This window comes from Manis pentadactyla, chromosome 12 (assembly GCF_030020395.1).
Source record: "Manis pentadactyla isolate mManPen7 chromosome 12, mManPen7.hap1, whole genome shotgun sequence".
NCBI lineage: Eukaryota > Metazoa > Chordata > Mammalia > Pholidota > Manidae > Manis > Manis pentadactyla.
In genome coordinates, this window is record NC_080030.1 from 108,394,226 (window position 1) to 108,409,681 (window position 15,456).

Sequence of the window (15,456 nt, forward strand, 5' to 3'; positions counted from 1 at the left end):
TTAAGTTTTCTGTGGCTATTTTGCATTCTTGGTAGGTAATATTGTATACCATATGCACACACACACACACACACACATACAGTATACCGTTGATCTGAATAGCATAAAGGATTGTATGGTTATTTTCATTTCAGTGAACATGTGCACTTAACATCTTTAGCCCTTAAAGATACTGCTGTTAGAAGCCCAGCTACTTTCAGCTAGACTTGGGATTCCTTCTGTCTGAATGTTTAAACCTGGAGTTAGACTCCACATTTCTTTGATCACCTGAATTCCCACAGTTAAATTAGACTTTTCCTTTCTCTATTTAACCTTTCCTTCTTGTCATATTGCCAAGATAATATATACCTGGGTTGGTAACTCAACAATACATAAGTGTATATTTTTTTAATCTGAATTCGAGAGCCCCCAGAAATGGCAATATGTCCTGGGTTACTAAGCCCACAGGGCTGCAGACCGGTGGGCTCCTTCTCGGGGTAACTCACCACTGTCATCAGCCAAGAGACCTGTCTCGGGAGGCCTGTCTCTCCTGGACCCTCAAGCCCTGGCGGGTCGCCACCTTCTCTGGGCCTGCCAGGTTCGGTGGGGTGGCACCTGGACACAAGTGTTTCAAGCACAGCACGAATCTTGAGGAAGAATGTCCTGACAGGTCTGGTTCTTCTCTGCCTCCATCCCCTCTCTGTCAGCGCCTCCTGGGGCCTCCAACCACCAGACTTTCCCCTGGGCGGTGGCCGGCCAAGCCCTCCTTGGACCTCATTATCCGGCTCTCACGGCTGAGCCACGACCCGGATCTCTCATCCTCAGCCCCCTTGTGGCTATAACCTCCTCCCACAGAACTTGAGGGCTTGGCTGCGGCTGGAAGGTCACTTAGTTCAGTCTCCACAGGTGCTGCGCCCACAGGCTTGTGGCTGGGAAGGGGCCGAGCAGCTGAGCTTAGGTCTCCTGGCTTCCTGTCCACAGCACACCTCTCACTTCCCTCCCTCGAACCCCTGCATGCGCTCCGAGCCCCTGTGAGACCTCTGTCCTCCGGCTGCCCCCAAACCCGTCCGCCCAGCTTCTTCTCTTCTCCCTCTGCTTCCCAGGCAGCCTAGACCTGTACTGCCCCTGCGGACCTCATCCCAGACCTCATCTGCCCCATCACACTGTCTGCTGTCCTTTCTGGTCCCTGGGGCAATGTGCCCCCAAGGTGTCCAGACTAGATTTCCCCTGGACTTGGCCGGTGGAGAACAGGAGGCAGGAGGGATAGGCGGATGCACTTCACCTTCCTGTCCCTCCCGTGGACAGACTGCCCTTAGGCCGGCTACTCCTTGCGCACACCCCCTCCCCTCCGTAAGGGGCAGACAGCTGGCTGAGTGCCCAGGCTTTCGAAGGGGAGGACCATCCGAAGCCGAAGCTCAGAGGGGGGACCCACAGGGAGTGTCCGGGGGTGGCAGCAGGGGTGTGAGCACGGGGTGTGCATGGGACGGGGCCTCCGGAGTTGGACCAGTGGGGCCTGACTCCCAGATCCACCATTCTACTGCCTCTGTGACCCCGGCAAGTAAAGAAACAGCCTGTTTCCTTACATGTAAAATGAGGATGATTACAGGTACTTGAGGGTTGAAAGATTTACTGATTTACAGTCATCAAAACTTAACACAGGGCCTGTTATAACCCCACAGTAAAGCCTAGTTATTACAATAAGGTAGAAGTGTGGGCTGTAGTACAGATCACGGAGGAACTGGGCTCTGGTGGCCAGTGGACAGACACCGAGTGCTTGGGCGCAGAGACGGGCGCACCCGGGACTGCGCTTTGTGGCAGATTCTTTGGTTGTTGAGTGTAGGGCGGACTTGGGGCCGGGAAGGATGGAGTGGGATCAGAGGGGCTATTTGGAGAGTAGATATGAAAAGTGTGCCAGATGGCGTGGGAGCAGGTGGGAGGGACTCCAAGGAAGAGCGAGGAGGCTTCATCTCTGAGTCACGCAGTCCTCTCCGTTCCTTCTGCTCTGAAAGCTGGGGAATCTTTTTACGTCTCTGTGTGCTGTTGGTCTGGGGCACGGCCCTCAGATAGGGGAGCCATGCCCATTACAGCTGCCCCAGCAGCATTTTACTGCCGAACCAGTTCCCTATGCTCCCTGCCCCACACTGAGTCAGAACATGGTCCTGGGCTGGGAGGGAGGCTTTGGAGTCCTGCGAGAGCACGGCAGCGAGGCCAGGGACCACGGCCTCACCTCCGGAGTCGGCGCCAGACTTGTACACCTGCCTTGATATTAGCCTTTCTGTTCTGTGACTCCCATCAGAACGAGCAAACTTCAGTCTCCTGATTATCAGGAGACCCCCTTCATCAGTTACCCTGACCATCATGGCAGATGACTGCAACAGCCGTTACCCCTCCATCCTGCCAAACAGAACTCTAGTTTGGTTCAGGTTGTGGCAGCAAAATGCTCAGAGGATGCTGCCCCTCACACAGCCCAAGGGATGCATCTTGACTGATATAAATCATCCGTGGTAACAGGAACACCGTTCGTCTCTGACAGGGCCTGGCATGTGGGCCTGGGGCACAGTTCTAGCCAGTGAGAGGCGAGGAGAACGCAGCAGGAGGGCTCCTGGGAATGTTGTCCCTTTCCCACGTAAAGACATGTCTCGGGGGAGGGCTCTGCCCTTCCCTTTCTTCCCGGTTTGGCACACTGCCACGTGAGGACACACAGTTCCGTGCTGCCGCAGCCTCCTTGTGACCATGCGGCATGGCATGACTGACACTCCTTGATGCTGGCCCTGAGCTACAGGACCAGCCCTGAAACAGCCTGCTTTATTGTTTACAGATGTGATCAACATCCTTACATCCTTGGTATGCAAGCTATTAATGAGATATTCTTGCTATTTGCAGCTAAAAGCTCCCAGAGGATATGGGCCTCCTCACTCAGTGTGTCTCACGGGGAGTCCGACAAGGAAGAGCAGGGTAGGCTTGTTTGAGGTCTCTTTCAACTTTGTCAGCTACTCAAGATGAAGCCGTTCCTAGCTAAGACTCCCACTGACTCAGTCCCTGAAAACTAGAACCTTCTCCCCTCCAGTGAAATACTAGGTAGTTAGAGACTTTGAAATCACTAGTAATTAAATGAACCCTCACCATTAGCATTCTTAGTGACAACCGGACTTGATTTGATTACTCAGGACAACGTGGCCTTGGGTGTTAGAGGTACTGTTGTGTGGATAATGTGCTTAAAGGCAAAGGAATACTTGGGATGCATAGGGAACAGGTGAACCCCATTAAATAGAGAATTTTCATGTAATTTTTTCAGCTGAAAAGTTTAGGACCATTCTGCAGTCTTGTGTCTATCCAGTTCCATGACGTTAGTTAATTTTCATTGCATTGTAAATTTCCACCAAGTTGCATTTTAATGTGTTTGTACCTTTAAATTTGTATGCAAAGATCACATAGACTATTAATTTGATGAACTCCTCACAAGAATTTTCTGATGAATATAACTAAAACACCAAGATTCCATACTGATGAAAGCAGAAAGTATCTTGAAGTGAATATTAGAATTCTAAATTGGTGATTTTTATTCCATGCCAGAAGCAATTTTTTTTCTCTGAGAGTCATGTCTCTGTTACTCATAAAAGTCATTGGGGGAGTTGTGAGCATTAAATATTTATTTAACTTGTATCTTTTCAAGAATATACCTAATATATAAATCAAGAAACGCTATAGGTATTAAGTAAGAAGTGTGTGTGATATAAACTAAAATCCACTGAAAGGGTCTGAATTAAAGTATCTATGAATTCATCATTTTGTTGAATTTTTGCCTCTTGGAGTATGCAAGATTGTAGTATTACCCACTCGACCACCTATATAATTCTCACCTAAATTCAGAATCTGGAAGTCCATCAGGCATTGTCAAGAGAGTATAAGGGTTCTTAAGTTCCTGTGGACCCCTGGAACCCTACACAGGATGTACTCCGCGATCAGTGACTGGAGAAAATGCAGAGCATATGTTAACAGTTTCAGCAGCCTCAGAAGGACCTCTCAGTGCTGTGAACAAGCAGCCTCAGCCTGAAAAATGGTATTTATGCATGTACAGTGGCACATGGCACCTGGACTTGGGGACCAAAACACCAGGTCTCAGATCACTTTCTAGCTGTGTGACTGTGGGCAGATCACTTACCCTGTCTGAACCTCAGTTTCATCCACTCTCAAGTTGGGAAAATAATCCCCAACCTAACTACCTCTCAGGCTTATTGTAAACTCCAGATAAAATAACAAAAATGAAATGCTCCAAATGAAAACAATTTGGAAACCATAAAGTGCTTTGGAAGTGTCAGACACTATTAATATTTTGCTTTCCTCTTCAATCTCTCTAAGGTCCAGGGAACGTTAACAGTTTTGTTTCTAAACAACCCCAGTTACGAATGTGACCATGTCAATTCTGTCAAACTGCCCTCAGGTAGCCGTGTAGGAAGAGCCAGCAGGCCACTGCTCTGACAGCCTCTGCACCGTCGCACACTGTCCCGCAGTGAGGTAGGCCGGGCGGCTCTGCGGCTTTGAATAATCTCTTCCTACAAGGCTGCCCTTGTCTCTCTCTCTTCAGTTGCTCCGACTTGCCTGGCAGGCACTTCCCAGCCGGCTGAGCCGGCTGGCATTGGGTTCCAGCGCATGCTTCCGGGGTCTGTTTTAGACCGAGATCCTAGGGTGGAACACCATGCTTAGTAATTGTCTGCATAACTGGTTTTCAAACTGAACTTTCAGCTGAGATGGTAATTGTGTGATCATCAGTTCCAAAGTGAAGGTGACGCAAAGTGTCCACAGGGCGACTTGCAAAGAAGCAGACAGACTCTCTGGACCAGAAGGGTCCAGGCCGAAGCTCAACATGAGTCAGGGAGTGGAGGGGAGGACGTGTGAAGCAATTCCTTCGGAGAGGAATGCGGAGATGCCACCTCCTTCCTCTGAAACCCAGGGCAGGGCCTTCGAAGGCAGGGGGTTGGCCAGAGAACCCAATGAGACGGCCCGGAGCTCTGAGCCCAGCTCCGCACTGGACAGCACGGAGGGGAGGCCTTGTGCCGGGTCTGTGCTCTCACAGCCTGGGAAGGGTGTGGGGTTCCCTAGGGACCCAATGAAAAGGGCCGGGTGAGCCCTGGATTTCCAGGGGCAGGGAAGGAGTTGTAAGCAACCAGTGGAACGGCGCTGCATCCTCCCGGAGTCCCTGGGAGAGAGGCCCCACTCATGGGAGACCCCAGACAGACTCACACGGGCAGCCACGACCACGGCACAGGCCTGGCAAGCTCAAGACCCGTCAGTTCCAGGAAGAAGTGCCCCACCTCCCGCCTTCTCCCCGCTCCTGCCCACCTCCACCCGGCGGGTATAAGTCACTGCGGCGATCAGTGAGCAGGGAACCTCAGCCAGCTGCCCCCCTCCTGGGAAGGTCGACGACAGACTGCTGGCCTGAGACGGACAGGTCAGAGCCTCACTTCCAACTGACATTCGGGGCGTTTATTCATATCTTGTGCCCGACATTATAATTTTGGAATGAAGCTGTGGTTGAAACTTGTGTTGCCACAGGACTGTGAGTTTTCTAAAAATGAGCAGAAAATACAAGGGCTCTACCCAACTTTACATCCAGGGGCAGGTTATCGAACCAACACTGAATATATTTTAAAATAGAAGTGAGAGACAAAAATAAAGTTGCATTTTGATCACATCTCACAAGTTGTGAATACAAAATACTGGTTCTGGCTCATTTTAAATGAGCAAAGGCTCCTTTGCACAATGGAATCCAGGGTCCAGAGGGACTCAATAGGATTATTCATGTTGAGTCACAGGAAAAGATTTCAACTCTGAAGAACATAACACTTTGCTTTAGGACCCCAAATTATCCAATCAACTACCAAGTGCTTATTGTCTATTTTGTGTGAAATCTTGTTGGGTACTTTGAAGAATACCTAACATTCTTTTATTCAGGTTAGTAACACTTCCCAGCCAGCATGAAGCCTTACCCATAACATACTCTCAAACATATTTTCGATCTAATTCTTCTTTACAAGATACTTAACACCAAGGGATGTGGCATTTTTCCAATGTTGACAACATTTCAGCTGAGAAATCCCCGTATTTCTAGAAAGCAGAGCAAACCTGAATGGAGAGCAGTTATGATCTCACTGTGTGTGACCCTGTGAAGTGCTGCTGAATGGTCTAATGGGAGAGTAGAACCCAAACCAGAAACATGTAAATAGCGTTCTTCTTGCCAGTAGCTGGGGGGCCCAGTAAGAAAAAGATTGTGCACAGGAGGCCTGGACTTGGAATCTACCACCGTCATTCAACAGACCTCAGGTCCCTACACTGTCTCCTGCGGACTTGGGGTGCCAGGCTGACCACCTAAGAGTGGCAGGGACCCTCAAAAGGACGCTTCACCGCTGACCCCACCCCCTGCAGTGGGCAGTCCCTATATGTTTGACTCCCCCCAAACTTCATTACTAATAGCCTACTGTTGAAGCCTTTACTTTGTTAACGTAAAAACACAGTCGGCTAATACATATTTCGTATGTTACGTGTATTATATACTATATTCTTACAATAAAGCAAGCTGGAGAAAATGTTTTTTCAAATTGTTACAAATCTCAATTTTCCCAGTATGTTGAAAATACGTGTGTGGGCTCGCGCAGCTCAAACCCGTGTTCAGGGTCCGCTGTACAGTCAAACGCCCTTGGTAAGCTCTAAGGGGCTGCCCAGCGCAAGGGCTGAAATTGAACACAGCCGAGTTTCACATGCTCAGGCTGCCGCGTGCAGCGCTGTTTCGCAGCCAGGTCACGGAGGAGGAGACGGGCGCGGTAAGCACCCAGTCCAAGGCTGTGCAGGGCCGCATCCTGACCCACAAAACCTGGCCCCTGACCCCAAGCACTAAGCTGCCCGCCCGCTGGCTCAGCAGAGTTGCGGAGCACAGCCCGGACTCGCCAACGGCGGAAACCGCGGTCATGCAGGCCACTCCGCGCCCCGCCCCCGCAGGCCGAGCCCGCGCTTCCCGCTCCGCCCGGGCCTCGCACTCCCCGCCTACCGCCCGCCAGGCTACGCCCACCACCCTCCAAGCCCCGCCCACTGCCATCCCGCCGGCCTCAGCGTTTCTACGCGCGCGCCGGGAGCCGCGCAAGCTCAGTGGCCTGCGCGGCTCCGGCCCCGCCTCGCCCACCCCGCCCCGCTCCGCCGCACGCCGCCTCGGAAAAGCCGAAAGCCCGGCTGAACCGCGCAGCTGGTCGGTCTGTGGAGCTGGGCTCGGGGCTCGGGGCTGGCCGGAAGCCCCCTGCCTGCTCCCGCTCCCGGCGCGTCTCCTGGCCCGCGCCGCCCGCCCAGCGGTGCTCTGGCTGTGCGGGCCGGCGGCTCCGGGGCCCGGGTAGGTAGTTTGTGTACGGTTGCCATGGGAACGCCGGCCGCGCGAGCGGGACGAAGGTGCGGCGTCCTGCCGCGGACTGGCTGGGGGCCCGGAGTGCAGAGCCGCTGCGCGCGGGCGGAGAGGCTCCCGCCGCCGCCGTTCCGACCCGGTAGCGGGGGAGAGGCGGCGAGAGCCCCGTGGACGCCCGGGCTGGGCCGCGGATCTTCGTTTCTCCACCGAAGCATTTAAGCCAAGTGCGCGGTCCTAGCCCAGTAATATGTGCTGGATGAGATGGCGGTTGGCTAAGGGGCTTTGGGCGACAGTGTGGCCCGGCTGAGGTCACACGATTGTACTGGGCTCTTCCAGGTGCGGATGAAGCCCAGCGAGTGTGTTGCACAGTATACATTCACATCCAACGTTTGCACGACCCATGCCTCTGCTCTTTGTATCCTGTTTGAGAATTTATCAATTCTGGTAAGTTGTTGATTTGGCATAGCTGACGTTCAATAAAATAATCAAAATTCTGTTTTCATAAAGGAAACACTCCCATTTAAGTTTTTAAACTTAAAAATTGCAAACACTGAGCAAGTCATCCCTTCTGCAATTTCTTTGTTAAGTTTTTAATTCATGGGGGAAGTTTTTGTTGTATCCTTTTATTTGCGTAGCACTTGGACAGTACTTAACGTTTTCTAAGGGCCAGGCACCATGCAAAAGTACTTCACATGAATGTTGGCATTTAATTCTCAAAATAATCCTATGAAGCAATTACTATTATTATGTGCATTTTACAGAGGAGGCAACTAGCGCTTGGCGATGTTAGAAGCCTTGCCCACGGTTATGTAGCTTTGAATTGTAAGGGAGCGTTTGAACCCTTCCTCCAGCATCTAAGCGCTTACCCATTGGCCCCCTGGAATGCTCATAGTAACACAAAAGTCATTCAAAATCCTGGCGAGGGTCTTGAGTATTTGATCTGTAGGGTTATGTGGAGATGCCCAGTCTTTGCTGTCGGGAACATTCCGATGGGGCAGTGCTGCATTTGGCAAGAGGGCTCTTGGTTCGGCAAAGATAAACACAGGTGTTTATAAATAAGTATAAGCTTACAAATAATGTTTCTGTAACAAACGTTTCAGAGAAGCCAGGCCGCCTTTGTGTGGGGATTTCCCAGCTCTGGTGTGCACTTGAAAGTGTAGTCCGGCAACTGCACAGGTGTTGACCTTCAGCCTCGCCTCACATGAAGAACTGGGGCCAGAGTCTGGTGGGGCGACACCAGGTGTAGAGGCAGTTCTAACACAGTGGGAGGGCGTGCCGACAGAGGCCAGCCTGCGGGTGTGTGAAGCTCAGGGGGGGGACACCTACCCGAGCCCGGGAGAGGCACACCCAGGACGCTTTCTTGAGTGCTCCTGAGCAAGCCAGGCGACTGTAACAACCGCCTGATTGTGTCCATTCCACTCTTTTCCCTCCTTTCCTTCCTGCCCATCCCTGCCAGACCACATCATGCCTTAACATATTTTAATTTGCTTGGCAGCTTTTATTTAATTTCTTGACCTGCCCTCCAGTTCTCTTCCTGGTCCTACTCCAGTCTTCATTTCCAGGGCTCCTTCGTGTCCAACACACACTCCGTGTAATATACTAGGCCTGCCATGGTTTTTGTTAGTTGTTTAATATACGTAATTCTGCAGGCTTTACCTGAATTCAAACTCCTCTGTCAAGAATTCCTACAATGGTATTGCTTATCTAGTAATTTTGTACTGTTCCCCCTCAACACCTGGCCTTTCCATATGAAAGCCATAGCATATTTTTTGTAGTTTTCATCATCCTCTTTTCCTTAAAAACACCCTGGGTGGGGCCTGGGCAGATCTAAACAAATGTTCTTGTTGCCTATTGTTATATAACAACCTAGTGTGTAGAATCCTAACATAGTAAATCCCCTTATTTCTCTAAGGAACCAGCTGTTGATTCTACTTATGGAAATGGAGTCTTTTCAGTTTCCTTGGGCATATATCACAAAACGTTTTTTCTTTTTTGCAGAAGTTATTCTAAAACCGGGCAGCCAAAATATATGAATAATTTCCAGACCTCTGTCTCCCTTGAGGTGAAACATTTTCAGGAGTTTAGAGGTTTATTGTTTAATAAACACCTAATACCATGTACTAATTGGAATTAAGTTTCTAAAATCTCAGCTTTTTGAAGTTTAGAGCGGTCAGGTGTCTTGCCACACTAACCAGGCCTCTGTGGGCCTCGGCAGCATCAGAAGGGCCTGTGTTGTCATGGGCCCTGTGCATGTCTGACCGAGAGATGGCCCAGGAAAGGAGCATCTGATGTGGGTGTTTGGTGTTTATTCATCGAGGATGTACCTCAAATTGAAGGTGATTTGAGTCAGTTCGTCCACATACACCATGGGCAAGTGTGGGGCTGAACATTTGTCTGATTTACAGATTACATTTGTAAAAGCAAATACAGTTTGGAAATAGGCCCATCTCTCTAAATTTAACCTTATATTAGCATTTTGTGTGGAGGGCAGTAGGAATGAAAAGGAAATGTTAGGGAGACATTTTAACAGAGCTCCCCCCACCCCTGCCCCCACCCCCAGTATTCCTTGGTAGGTCTGAGAACATGATAGGGTTTTCTCATCGGCGTCTGTCCTTCGTGATTCTTCGTCTTTTCTCCCCAGGGTCTGCTGCTACTTTGGGTCTCTTCCCTCAGTCACATACATTCCCGCTGGCATAACTGTGCCCATCAGCCTGTTACCGTTGAAAGCTCTTCTCCCATCCTGATCTTCTAGTTGTAACTGCCTGGTAGATTTTTAATTAAAAATCGCCTATGATTTTTTTTAAGCTTCAACATTCAGGAATGGCTTACACATGTATGGATGGGTTTAAACACTGTCTAAACTACTGGATGAAAATAGTTGATTTTTTGAAAAAAATAGTTGGTTATGTTTTCAGGGTGTGGTGTCTACCTGAAGACGGTTTTACTTTAAAGGCAAGATGCTGTCTCCAAACAATAAAAAGCTAGAAAAGTTGGATCCATTTTACCGACCTTCAGCCTCCAAGCAGAAGACCAGTGCAGAAATCATAAGTGAAGCACGAAACGCCTTAAGAGCGGTCAGGACCCAGAGACCATTCACACCCCGGGAAGACCAGAGGACGCTATTCGGGCCCGCCTCTTCGAGAACACCAGAAAGCAGGCCTCCTTCCTCCTTCAGGTAATGCCGCTGCCTTGCCAGCACACTCAGATCTGTCAGCCACCACGTGGCGTTTGCCCTTAGTTCTAGCTGCCTTTTTAGTCTGACTTCTCATTTAACCTCTCCTATCTGTTCAGGATTCCTAAAGATAACCCCAGACCCTGGGTGCAAGAAGTTGCTTTAGATAGAGATGGCTAATAGTGATTGTCATGGCAACTTTATAACGTGGTACAAACAAAGCTTTAAAGACTATATACATGTCTTTTCATCATTCAATATTTTTAATCCTTCTAAAAGCAATGAGAGGACTTTAATAATTTTTAAGTGATTTTCTGAACTTGCTTCTTCCGCAAGGCTGATGCATCAAATGCTTTTACTTGTTTTGGGGCTGGTGTGAATAAAAGAAATGATTCTTTACAAACTGACATTTCTGTTCCCTCTCCTGTGTAGCCTCCACACATCCAGTTTCGAGCTGTCTGACTCCAGGCCCACCTCTGGTGCGCGGCTCAGTCCCCTGGAACTCGTGAGTATTTCATAGCACCGTGAGCGCTGCAAACTAGAATTGGCCAGAATACTTGGAATCAGCACTTAGATATCCTAAGAAAATGATCACATAGACTGAAACATACTAATAACTTAAATTGAAAGGAAATTCTTCTATACTTTTTCAAATATATGGTTAGTGTCTAATGATACACTGCTATTATTTACCTATAGTTTGATAATAAAAGATTTTAGAAATCTATAATAACCTGGCAAACAGTGTTTCACAATTTTTTTTGTTTTTTAATAGTTATGTGTATATATAATTTTTAATAGTTATATATACAAGCAAATCATGCATGTACATGCAGAGTCAGACATATGTCACAAAAAATTCCAGCTGTTTCCTTTCTTCTTATTCTTCATTCTCCCCTCCCCAGTGGCTCTCAGTTTAAACTCTTTTGGCACATTCTTTTGGTATTTACATCCAAATTTCTAAATAACACAGTGACTTGCTGCTCTCTGACTTATGAGCTTGAGGAATTATCTAATGACTTCCCATAAGGAAGATAAAAATTTAACTCGTCTGTCTTCCCACACCTCCTCCCAACACCCTTTCTGTCCCCACGGCTTCTCCCAATAGAGATAAATCATAAGTTTGGTTAGACCTCTTTATGATTGTATAACCCCTGTTATAGCTGAGCCTTGAACTAATGATGATTAATGATGATTACTTCTTCCCTGGACCACTTTTTGTTTTTCCTGGCGTTAAAAATCGTCCTGCTTTTTCAGTTTTGTATTACTACTGTTTCACCCCAAAACTCCTCCCCAGTGGTCCAAATCTCCTTTGCACATCCAGGCACACGCGGTACCCTGCTGCCCCGTCTCCTGGGAGGACTTTCCGCACCCCCTCCCAATCCACCTGCCCTGGGCGTCTGACGCAGCGCGCCACTCCCTCTGGTGCTGGCCTTCCTGCTAACTGTACCCCAAGACCTCCTCATTGATGGGCTCTTGTTTGGGGAGCACTCCCCCAGGTAACTTCTTGAGAAAGTGTGTATGGGAAGTAAATTATTTGAGTGCTGTGTTTTCTCTCTGGAAGTTTGTCGGATTTTTTCTCTTTGTTCCTGGTGTTCTGAAATGTCACGGAACCGGCCCTGTGTGTAGGCCATTGTCATCCACCACGCTGGGCACTTCACTGTGGAACCTGGGATCCTTCGGCTCTGGGAAATGTCCTCAGTTATTTGGATGAGTCTCCCCATCTTTTGTTCTCTTTGCTTTTTCTGGAATTTATTGTTTAGATATAGGATCTCTTGGACTGATATTTCAGTTTTCTTATTTTCTCTTTTCATTTCCCATCTTTTTCTGGAAGAGACTTTATCTTCTAATCCTTTTATTGAGTTCTTTTCATTTCTATCGTATTTTTAATTTCCAAAAGATTCTTCCCCCCAGATTATCTTTTTTTTAAACATATAGTATTCTCTTATTCCATGGCTGTAGAATCTTATCTGTGTACATTAATGATAGTTTTGATTTTTTTATTATTTTCTTCTTACTTTAATGTCTCTGTTGCTTGTGTGTGTGTTAAACAACATAAATTTATTTCCTCACAGTTCCACAGTCCAGATCAAGGTGGTGGCAGGGTTAGTTTCTCCTGAGGCCTCTCTCCTTGGCTAGTAGACGGCCGTCTTCTCTGTGTCTCCGCATGGTCTTCCTGCCGTGTCTCTGCTCTGTTTTTTGTTTGTTTTGGCCTTTGGTTTTCATATCAAAGGCCTTCCTCTGATAGTTCAGGCTATTCTTATTTGAGAGTTGGAAATGCATGGAATGGGTTGCTCGGCCTGTTGGTGATACCTGCCCACACCTACATTTAGGGCGATCTGCTGTGCTGTGTCATCTGTGAGGCCCCCCTGGCAGAATCTCCAGGGCTTTTCTTGCGGGCTAGTCAGTTCTCTACCGAAGTTACCTTCCAAGCTCTTGTCTGGAGGATTAAGGCTGGTTGCTAATGTCCAGGAACCAGGTGGTAGAAGAAGGTAGGAATGCCCAGCCTTCAGTATGTAAGCATTCAGTTTTATCTGTGTTTGCAAAGGCACCCTGACGCTAGCTGTGCCCGGGTGTCCTGGCTCAGAGACCCTCCGTCTTACTCTCGAGAGAGAGCAGGCTTCTATTCTGCTTCGGGTTCAGCAGCCTGGCTGTGTGGAGCAGCCACCCCTTCTTGTGGATGTGCATGCCCTGTGTCCCCAGAACCGCAAGGGCCTGGTGATGCCGACTCCTGAGCCTTTATGGGACTGGGTGTCAGTCAAGCTGCTTCTCAACTTTTATTGTATGTGCATGTGTGTGTGCACGTGTGTGTGTGTGTGGGCGTGCATGTGTGTATTGCTGACAAGCTATTTGGAAGTAAATCACTGGCCTGGTAAGACTTCTCATACCGAGCCTTCAGTGTGCACCTCACAGGAGCAGGGACAGTGTCCTACATAAACGCAGTACTGTTGTCACAGCTCAGAAAATCAGCATTTTCCGGTGGTGCCATTTAATATACCGTCCATGTCCAAATTCCCCCAATGTCTCAAAATGTATCTTATCTTCTTAAAGTATGCATCAGAATGCTTCTGTGAGGAAGATTATGTTTGTTCTTATACTGCAGATGACAAAAATAAGATTCCAAAATAGTAAGCGTGAACTAATACGCAGTAAATACTTTGCCAGCCATTGTTGACACTTGGCTTTTTGCACCTATGACATTGGAAACCACCCAGGTTTTGAGCCAGCCACGGCAAGAGGGCCCCTGTTCGGCGGCCCAGTGGGTCTCCCTTGCTGGAGGGCGGCTCTCTGTTGCACAGTCTGTCACCTGACTTCTGTGAGTTGTTTTTACATTGCTATAGTTTTTTGGGACTCCCTCAGTTTGAACCTCCTCTTCCCTCAAAGTCTCTGTTTCTGGAGTGAACCTGGTCCTTGTTGAACTGGGGCGATCCTTGGACCGTAGGATGAATGTTAGCAGGTGAGGTTGCAGTTCCCTCTGTTCAGGGTCATTGCACGTAAATTTCTTGACTGCAGAATGGTTGAGTTCAATGAGTAAAGTAAAAGCAGGCTCAGAAAACTCCTTTAAGTCTGAAATGATTTTGTTTTAGTGGATTGTGTAAGGGTCTTAGGTATATTTCATTTTAAAATAATTAAAGTTTGGAACTCCCAGTAAAGAAGCTCTGAAAGTGGCCTCATACCACCTGCCTTCCACCGCCCCTCCCACTTTCTGCTTCTCCCTTAAAAGACCCTCCTACTATGGTCATCACTAAATGACCAAGGGGGGAGATCAGGGGAGATAGGAGTGGAGGGGGAGGGGGTGGGATGAAGGGGACAGCCGGCGGTGGGGGGAGGCACCTCGGACTCGAGGTGCACCTGCTGGAGGAATCAGCTTGCCCTAACCTGTCGAATTGCAGCTCTTTTAGGCTCTAGGACCCTTTCTCAGACTAGTTTGCCCTTTAGCAATTCCTCACCCAGCGGTCAGACGGGTCAGAGGGACCCGGAGAGCAGCCCGTTCCAGCTCCTGCATTTAACAAAGCAGCTCTACTCTTTGCCCTTCTGTTTTTCCCCCTCTACTGGCCCTGTGCTCCCCCCATGCCCTCCAGCAGGCGGTGGGCTACTTACACCCAGGAATGCCTTGGTTGGCTGGCCAACTAGCTCACCAGGGTTCCCAGACCCATAATCTTATGAGACAGGTGGAAAACCCTGCAGTTTGCAGTCTTCCCTTAACATTGGGATCTGCCTGCTGTACAGGTGTGCCCAGGTATACCTTAGCGGTATCTGCCTGCTGCGCAGCGTGCCCAGGTATACCTTAGTGGTATCTGCCTGCTGCACAGTGTGCCCAGGTATACCTTAGTGGTATCTGCCTGCTGCACAGTGTGCCCAGGTATACCTTAGTGGTATCTGCCTGCTGCACAGTGTGCCCAGGTATACCTTAGCGGTATCTGCCTGCTGCACAGTGTGCCCAGCTATCTTTTCTCTTTCTCGGCAGCTTGAGGACGTGCTCTTTCGGGTGGTGGTGTTTATCCCTGGTGCCCCTCTGCCACCCTGGTGAGCGGCGTTCAGACTCACGCACGCAGGACAGCTGCTGTCATACTTTGGATCATGTGAAGTCAGAAAGGAGATAGGACCGTGTGAATAAATAGGACGCTCCACCTTTCCTCATTACCATTGTCAAAACAGAGTTCTCCCAAACCTGTCTTTCCTAAACTTACTGAGCCTTGCGATTTAAGTGCAGATGTTTCTGTTAGACTTTTTATTGACCTGCAGGAGAGGCACAGAGTGTAAGAGTGCAGCTTGATTAGTGCCACAGCCTCCAGACACTCAGGAACCAGCCTTCAAATAGAAGGAAAAGGTCATCACCAGTCTTGCAGAAGCCACCGCCCCGGGGTGGTCACTCCCGGCTTCTCACAGCGACAGTAGCTTGGGCCTCCTTTTTGTATTT

The 15,456-nt window shown here is 48.9% G+C and overlaps 1 protein-coding gene across 1 annotated transcript in view; it reads left to right on the forward strand.

Moving 5' to 3' along the window:
* The first annotated feature begins 7,156 nt into the window (after window positions 1-7,156).
* The window catches only part of ARMC2 (armadillo repeat containing 2), an 87,707-nt gene continuing 79,407 nt past the window's right edge, over window positions 7,157-15,456 (forward strand). The window contains exons 1-3 of the mRNA XM_057489466.1: window positions 7,157-7,354; window positions 10,279-10,538; window positions 10,968-11,040. Of these exons, the coding sequence (XP_057345449.1) occupies window positions 10,321-10,538; window positions 10,968-11,040 (291 nt within the window). The 5' untranslated portion in view covers window positions 7,157-7,354; window positions 10,279-10,320. The remainder of the gene's footprint in view (window positions 7,355-10,278; window positions 10,539-10,967; window positions 11,041-15,456) is intronic.